Source organism: Rhinolophus ferrumequinum, chromosome 23 (assembly GCF_004115265.2).
Source record: "Rhinolophus ferrumequinum isolate MPI-CBG mRhiFer1 chromosome 23, mRhiFer1_v1.p, whole genome shotgun sequence".
In the NCBI taxonomy this organism is placed as follows: Eukaryota; Metazoa; Chordata; class Mammalia; order Chiroptera; family Rhinolophidae; genus Rhinolophus; species Rhinolophus ferrumequinum.
The window spans coordinates 19,169,230-19,177,847 of NC_046306.1; the positions used below are offsets into that span (position 1 = coordinate 19,169,230).

Genomic DNA, 8,618 nt, shown 5'->3' on the forward strand with positions numbered 1-8,618 from the left:
CCAGAGGCTCAGAACCTCTCATCAGGATTTGCTATGGTGATTCCCGTGGGCCCTCCCCACTCTGCCCTCTCCCTCCCGGGACGGCCATTTCCCTCAGCACCTCTGTCCACTCCCCACTGTAGGCCTGGTCTCAGCTGAACCTTGGGGTCGCGGAGGATAGGACAGCCACTAGCGATGGGAAGAGAGGGCGGCAGGGTGTTTGGGGCCTTGGGGTGCCCTTATTTCACTGACCACAGAAACACGGACCCAAAGCAGTGCTCAGCCTTCTATTAGAGACTCTGCCTCCCCTGGGACCAGCGCCACCCTGCATGCATCTTCTGGAGCACATACCCGGTGGGGTGGGGGGTGTTCTGGGGGAGGGCGGGCGGAGGGCAGGGTTCTGGCATCCTGCCTCTGAGAAGGACCGTGGTGAGGTTCGTGTGTTTGTGGCAGTGGCTGGGAAAGGGCTTTCATGCCCTGCAAGGGGTGGCTGTGAAGTGGTGTCCCAGAGCGGGACACGGGGCCCTTTCTGTGGGGCCAGCCCTGGACTGGGCATGCAGCAGCCGCGGCCTGGGCTCTCTGCTGGGGACTCCCCTTGGTGCCTCCAGGCCCAGCCCTGTGGCCCAGCTCCCTAGAGAGACCCTCCCTTTCTTGGAGGGTCACAGTGGGCACACCTGCCTCACATTGGCTGTGACCCCTGCCTGGCACTGTGCCCTCTTGGCCCGTTTCCTTTATTGGGAGCTGGGCCCCTAACCCTTCAGAAGGAGGAGCCCCTGAGAGGGTCCTGTGGGCATGGGAGCTGGTGCAGACAGTGTGTGTAGGGAGCAGGTGACTGGGACAGGGGCTTGGGCATGGGGGGTCGGGAGGGGGCACTAGTCGTCTTTCTCTTTGGCTCCATGTTTGAGGATGCGGGTAAACTCCACGTAGTTGAAGTTGCCTTTCTTATCAATGGGCGCCTCGCGGTACATCTCGTCCACTTCCTCATCTGTGAAGCGGTCGCCCATGGTGGTGAGCAGCTCCCGGAGATGGTCCTCATGGATGAAACCTGGGGACGGGCCAAGGTGCATGAGGCAGGGACTTGGGCTGGGACATACCAACATGCCCTACCCCTAGGCCCCCCCCTGCTCTTTGCAGAACTTGTAGCGAGGGGATGGGGCCAGGAAAAGACACAGCCTTAGTCTGGTCGGTTTGAACTCACCAGAGCCTCAGAAGGAAGAGTTCTGCAGTGGGACTCTCTGGAGGTGTCTCTGTGGGGACCCTGGGGCTGTCAGTGCTGGGGGGATACGTATGTCTTGCTTTAAGAGCAGGAGCCCGAGTTCTACTGCCTGGATTTGAATACTGATCACCCTTCTTCCTAGCTGTGTGATTTTTGCCAAGTTACTTGCGCTCTCTGTTGCCTGTCTGAACTGGAAAATGGGGATGAAAATAATGCCAACCTGGTAGGGGACCGTGAAAGTCGTCAGGAAAATGTTCTCAGCGTACATACTAGGCCTGTGACCCCTGAGAAACTACTGAAACTACTACTGCCAGTGTCACTTTGGCCTGGGCCTGGACAAAACTAGCTATGGGACAGAAAGTCCTTTGGAAGACTTGACAATGGTGGCTGGTTTCTGTACTCTGTTGGCCATGAAAAGGCCTGAAATGGTTTGGTTTCTGGAAAGGTCTAATGCAGAGGTAGAGTGTGTTGGACCGACAGGTGAAGTTAAGAAGGGAGCCTTGGCAGATATGGACAGTTTGGGTCTAGCATTTGGGGGAGAGAACAAGGAAACAGTGTGTCTTTTGCAATTCTGGCACCAGAAACCAGCAGGTGGGTGACTTCTGTTCTGGCCGGTGCGGGCAGGGGCCCCGACATCCCAGTGTGGCCTGGCACACATGGGGTCGCCCGGCCGAGATGCTCAGCCCAGCCCTGTCCAGGCCCCGGGAGGCTGCTGACCTGAAGCCTCCTCATCGAAGCAGGCGAAAGCGTTGCGGATCACGTCCTCGGGGTCCGTGCCATTCAGCTTCTCCCCAAACATGGTGAGGAACATGGTGAAGTTGATGGGCCCCGGGGCCTCGCTCATCATGCCTTCCAGGTACTCATCGGTGGGGTTCTTTCCTGCGGTGGGTGGGGCATTCGTGCCTGTTGTCATCACCTGTCCCCTCCTGCCTCCCTTACCCTTCCCTTTATAGTCTGGTGTGAGAGGCTATAGATAGGAGATAGGAAGTTTTGCAAACTGTCGAGCATCTTGCTGGGCGGCCAGCTGTCTGACTGCTCCCTCCCTCCAGTTCCCCTGGCTGCCTGGACCAGTTTCCTCCTCTGGGCTGGGTACCTGAGATCTCTTGTGCTCTCCAGAGTATAAGAGCCACCACTCACTGACTGCTCACTGCGTCTGGGGCTCCGTGTGCCTTACTGCATATAACTTGCCCCACCTGTGAGGTCAGCATTCCCGCACCCACTTCACAGGTGTGGACCCTGAGGCGCAGAGGTGAGGCGACTTGTCAGAGGTTACATGGCGAGTAAGGAGTGGAGCCAGCGTTTGAACTCAGGCAGGCAGGCCCCAGATTCCAGGCAGAGTTTTGAAAGTGGTTAAATCAGTGAGCTTTGGTGTCACAGAGGCCGGGGTTTAAATCCCAGCTCTGTGCTTTGGTTTCCCCTGCCTCTTAGGAAGGAGAAGTATGAAGATGAGGAAGGCAATGGTTGTAAAACACACATAATGATTAGCACAGCCCTGTGGACTTGAGTCAACTGCTGGGTTCAAATCCCAGCTCTACCACTTAGTATCTGTGTGACATTGGGCAAATTACTTAACCTCTCTGAGCCTTCATCTCCTCATTTGTAAAGTGGGAATGATAATCACATATACCCAATAGGATTGCTTTGAGATTTAAGATTTAAAACCTGCAGAGCTGCTTCTTATTTTATTTGCTGTTCTTGTTTTTAACTTGAGGATTATGTTCTTAACCAAATAGACCATGACTGATCAGTGGACCAACTAACATGAGCTACAAACAGAAGTGCGGGTTTTTCTGGGTAGACGCCCATCAAGTTTCTGGGCTTTAGGGTCCTGGGTGCAGGGCACTGCCTCATAAATGGGACGGAGTCTTCGTGTCCCTGTCTCCTCCAACCTGCACTCACCCTGCTGAGGCCCGAGAGGAGCTGTGACCTCAGGACACACAGCCCCTCCTCCCCCACCAGGCCTCAATCCTCCTTCCTGCTGGGTGACCTCCTGAGGGGGTACCCACGAGGGCCTGGGTCACCAATGCACAGGAAGGGAAACGGGCACTGAGCGGGGCCACCTGGCTGGGAGGGGCAGTGCCAGGGACAGGCCTTGGGCCTATCTGGGCCCCAGCGCTGGGGGCTTGACCACAGGCTGTCTTCTCTGCTGCCAGAAGCTCCCCTGCTTCCAGTGTCTGGCCTGGATGAAGGGGGTGCTAGAAACTGGGGCTGAGGGTGGTTGTCCGGCCAGCACATGGGGAGGGCTGTGGAGGCAGGGCCACAGGCTGGGTGGTGGTGTCTGGAGGCCTGGCCTCTGGGCCTCAGTTTCCCCATCTGAGCAATGGTGAATTGTACTAGATTCCTGAGCCCTTTCAGCTCTAAGATTCTGATTCTGGAGAAGTCACTGGAGTCAGAGAGGCTCTGAGAGCCTGGCACAGGTGACCTCTGAAGGAGAGGAGGTGCTCTAGCTTCCGCTTTAGGCCTCAGTTTCCCCATCTGTACAATGGAAAGCCTGTGCAGTTCAAACTTTTAGTCATTGATCCCTGTCTTTAAATGACAGATCTGGGCAGCCCAATCCACACCTCTGCCTGAGGCAGTCCTGCCCTGGTTCATATCCAGTGCCGAACTGCTCTGTGCCTCAGTTTCCCTATCTGTTAAATGGGGAAAGTAATGGCACCTCCTACCCAGGGTGGGTACCGCATGTCACTCCACAGGAAATGCCCCCTAAGTGATGAGTCGCCCCACAGCCTGCTCCAGTTGCAGCCCTTCCCAGACCCACTCGGACCCCACCCAGCCCTGCGCTGCTCACCCAGTGAGGCCAGCATGTCGTGCAGATCCTCCTTGTCGATGAAGCCGTCTCGGTTCTGGTCGATCATGTTGAAGGCCTCCTTAAACTCCTGGATCTGGGACTGGTCAAACATGGCGAAGACATTGGATGTGGCCCGCTGCGGGCGCTTCTTGGTGGTCTTGGCCTTGGCTCGCTTACTGGACATCTTGGCTTCCGGTGGGTGGGGCTTCCCTGCAGGAAGTGGGTGTGGGGGGAGAGAGAGCCTGTGACCCTGGGCGGGGCCATGCTGCCCACCCCAGACCGGCTGTCAGTGCCTCGGCCTGGCATTGAAGGCCTCCCACAGGCTTGGGACTCCTGCCACCCAGCTCATGCAGACACGCAAGGCCCTAAGTTCCTCTGCCTCTCTGAGTGAGTTTCCTCAGCGGGAAATGGGCACGTGAGGAGGGCCCAGCGGTAGAGAATAACTGACTTAGTGCCCAAAAAAGGCCCTGGAATAGGGTCGGGCACGGAGGAAGCTATTTTCACTGTTTGGGTAAAACGCTTAGGATTGTGTTCCATGCCAGTCATTTCCGTGCTTATCTCCTTTAATCCTTATTAGCATTTACACACTGCCCATCTCTCTCTGCACGTGACAAGATGGGTCGACACGTGGGAGGCTCTGAGGCTCCCTGTCTCCCTCCCACAGTAGGAAGGAGCTGGATCAGTGGCCCTGCATTCCTGACGTTCCTCTTCCTCCCCATCCCTCTGCGCTCCCTGCCCTGGGGTTCTGGAAGGTTCTGGAAGGCCCTGCTCTGGCCAGTCTCCCCTCCCCCCAGCTGCCCACACTTGACCAGCCCCTAGGTGGGTGATAGACCTGATTTGGGCCCTACTCCTGGTTCTCACTCCCAGTGCTTATTGGGGCATGAGGCTCCCCCAGGCTGAGAACCTCAACTTCTTGTCACCCTTGTTTAGACCTGGCCTCCGAGCCTCCAGCTGGTCTCTCTCATCCCACACAGATCCAGACCTGCATCTGTCACTCTACCTTGAAGCCCTCACAGATTCCTGCCACCACCTGGAGCAAGTCTGGGCCCGTCAGCCTGGCATTCCAGGCCCTTCTCTCTGGCTGACCATGGCACCCCATACTGTCCCTCCTGCCATCCGTGATCTTGCCAAGCTGGACTGTTAGCTGTTCCCTAGACACCCCCAGACTTTCCTTCTTGGTCTCTCCCCCTGGGATGCCCTTCCTTCTCCCAGCCCAGTCCTCGAGGAACAGTTTTCCCTTTGCTTTGACAATAAACATTTAAAGGTCTCTCTCACAGTCAGTCGAGCTGGTGTGAATCCCAGTTTATACCAAAGCCCACATTGGGGCTAATAGATGCTTGTTTAACGAATGACTGTGAGGGCAATCGCGGCCAGTCTATGCCCCCACTGTTCGGATGGGGAAACTGAGGCCCAGCAAGGGGTTCTTTCCCTGAACCCTTGTCATGGCTTGTGGGGACTGTGCTCCTGAACACCTTGTGCTGTGTGTTCCTTGGCTGGGGAAGTTGTGGGCCTGGCTGAGGCCCTAGGAACTGCTGCCCTCTTTCTTGTGTCCTGAATCCCTTGGTCCAGGGCCTACAGAAAGCATTCTCTGTCTGTTTTTTACCCCAAATTGTGTGGTTGTAAGTGTTCCTTGAGTTGTCTCCAGGCCTCTATCCCATGTGTATTTAAGTCATTCTCGGGCTTTGGCCTTTGAGATCTTAAACCCTCAGCTGGGATCCTGGCCAGCCCCCCCCTTTCCCAGGGCTACAGCTGCCTGTAGTTATGAAGACACTGGCTGCTCAGATACCCTGGTGGCCCTCGGTGTTTCTCACATGATCTATAGTAGGTGGACAAAAGCCCTTCTCTGTGGTCTGGGTGCGATGGTGCTGTGGGCAGGGAGTGCCAGTCTCTCCTGTGGTTTAGTGCTTCGTGGGGCCCAGTCCTGCTCTGAGCCCGATGTTCTCTAGGAACTTGGACTCACGGCCCCCACAGAAGGCAGCTGAGGAGAAGTCCACTGTGCCCAGCAGAGGCCGTGATGGCCATCCTCACTGAGGTCGCAAAACTCTCGGGCAGACATGGTGAGGAGGAAGCCATGGCCAGAGGCAGGAAGGCTAGGAGCTCATCCACTGCTCTGACACTGGCTGGGCCGCTCGGGCCCCTCTGCCTCCCTCTCCCTGCCCTCTCTATTGGGGTGGGGGAGGTGGTGTGTGACATGGCTGAGAGCACTGAACTTTACAGTTCGTCCATCCCAGCAATCTTGGGAAACGGTGGGGACGGTGGGGTGCCCCGCACCATGCAGGTAAAAGAGGCCTAAGAAGGGGAGTGCTCATGACAGGGGCAGAGTCCAGTCAGAAGCCAGGGCCCCTGGACTAGGCTTGGGTCAGTGGGTAGCAGTGTTCAGGCCTTCGTGCCCTCAAGGCCTAAACACAGAAGGAGGCATCTGCGGCAGCTGAGAGCTCTATGAGCAGGGGCAGTTGTTAGCCTTGGTTGAGGTACTGGGGTCAGGAACAGACTGGGCCCTTCACCCTGCAGCCAGCGCCTCCCCCTCCTGGGGGTCCTAAACACCAGGGGTCGGATATGGCTGGTATTTGGCCTGGCTGCAACCAGGTGCCTGAAAACCCACCGTAACGCCAAAGACAAGGCCTGTGTCCCGAATTACCTTACGGTCCTTGTGGCTGACAGAGCCAGGTGCCTGGCTCGTGAACTTCCCTCGTCTGAGGCTGAGTTATCTCTTTCCTGAGAGCAGCCAGCAAAGCTAGAGGGCTGGGGAGGAGCTGGCCGGAGTTTCCCCCCAGCCTAGGTTCTTGTCTGGCCCCCAGGGCTGAGCTTCCAGGGCCCTTGGCAGACCTTCCCCACCCAACAGGCACTGATGGGCAGATGGCCCAGCGTGGGGAAGCCCTGGTGCATGGCACATAGCCTTGGTGTGTGGGCAAGGTTACCCCATCCATCCCTTTTCTGCCCCAGGAAGTGTGTGTGTGTGTGTGTGGGGGGGACACGAATAATCAGGAGGAGTTTTGAGCCTGACAGGGCTCAGTTTCCTGTCTGTGACACACAAGGGTCTACTGGGGCAGGGAACACCTGCGACTACAACCCCCTTTTCTCCTCCTGGGCATCCCAGAGCTCTGGGCTTGGCGTCTCTAACTCCACAGCAGAGGGGCAGGTCCTGGACACTCTTACAGTGCCAAACGACCACTGGTTCCTAGACCCGGGAACAGTCATTTTGCTGCCCGCCCCGGCCAGAATCCCTGTGGGACCCGTGCCACCTCGCAGCCCCGGCCCCACGACCGCTGTCCCTGCCCCGACACCCTCCGACATCCTCCTCCGTGAGACCTGTCCCAAGTTCCAGCCCCAGTCGTCACACAGCCTACTCTATACCACCGGGGCCAGCTGGCGGCTCCCACCTGGTACGAAGAAGACGCTCTTTCCGGGTGCGAAGCCGGGTGCGGAGCCGGGTGCGGAGCCGGGTGCGGAGCCGGGTGCGGAGCCGGGTGCGGTGCGGTGCGGGGTGCGGAGCGCGCTGTCCGTGGGGTAGGAGCTGGGCTGGGCGGGGGCGGGGCGCGGCGCCCGGCCTTACAAGGCAGAAGAATGTGCGCGCGGCGGGGCGGGGCCTCGGCAGCCAGCCGGCCTTATTTGGCTTCCACCCACTGGCTGGGAGGTCGGGGCGCTCCTGGTGATTCCCCCAATCCCGGCGAAGACCTCCCCCTTTGTAGGCAGGGGGGAGGTGATGGGATGATTGGGGGCTTCGGACAGCCTGGCGAGGGGGACTTTATCTGGGCCGTCCCCTCCTCTCCAGCGACGCAGGCAGAACATCCAGTTCTGAGATCCTACCCCCAGCTTTCCACCCAAGGCCCCCTGCCTGGCGCCGGTTCCCAGGGGAAGCCTTCCTTCCACCAGGCCAAGTATGGCTTTTTTTTCCAGTCCAGAGAGAAGAGGCACGTCAGAGAGGACACGCTGTCCTCCCTCAAAGGGCCACCAGTCAGGCCCCTGCCAGTGTGGTGCGCACATAGCATTTGGCTCAAAATTTGGCTCATTTTTGACTCAGCCAAGTCATTCTCCTCTCCAGCTGTCCTCAGTTTCCTCACCTGTAAAATGGGAGGGTGGTGGTGAGGGTTCAGCGAAAGAGTAGCCAGAAAGAGCCACGTAGCAACACAGCACCAGCGGGAGCGGCAGGGGGACATCGGTGCATTCTCGAAGTGGCAACTCCCCCTACCCACCTCTTGTTGGCCTTCATGAGAGGATGGAGTCTGGGAAGACAGACCCCTCCCCTCCCCTCCCCTCTCCTCCCCTACCAGGCATCAGAGCCTGTCCATCGTTTTGAACCCTGAAGGAACACCTTACCCATCAACCCCTACCTGGACTCCACCCCAACTTTCTTTCCCCAGTCCCCTTTGGTCCAACACAGACGTTCCCAAGGGAACTTTCCAACACCCAATTATGTTATAAATATTAACTGACATCTACTACCTGCCAAGAACTGTGCTGGGTGATGGGGCAACAGCAATGAACTAAAGGCATCGCACTCAGAAAGTAACTTGTGGAGCGAAGTACCATGAACAAGTAGCTACATGGCTTGGGGAGTAGAAATAAGTGCCTTGAAGGAGAATAAAGCAGGGTGAGGGGAGAGAGCATAACGGGTGTGTGTGTGGGGGTGCCTCC

At 57.8% G+C, this 8,618-nt stretch overlaps 1 protein-coding gene across 1 annotated transcript; it reads right to left on the reverse strand.

The window, feature by feature from the left end:
* Window positions 1-247: 247 nt before the first annotated feature.
* On the reverse strand, window positions 248-4,187 carry MYL9 (myosin light chain 9). Its single transcript, XM_033094269.1, has 3 exons — window positions 3,984-4,187; window positions 1,913-2,074; window positions 248-1,024 (listed from the first exon to the last, which is right to left on the reverse strand). Exons 1-3 carry the CDS (start codon window positions 4,165-4,167, stop codon window positions 852-854), a joined length of 519 nt encoding a protein of 172 aa, XP_032950160.1. The 5' UTR covers window positions 4,168-4,187; the 3' UTR covers window positions 248-851.
* Window positions 4,188-8,618: the final 4,431 nt, after the last annotated feature.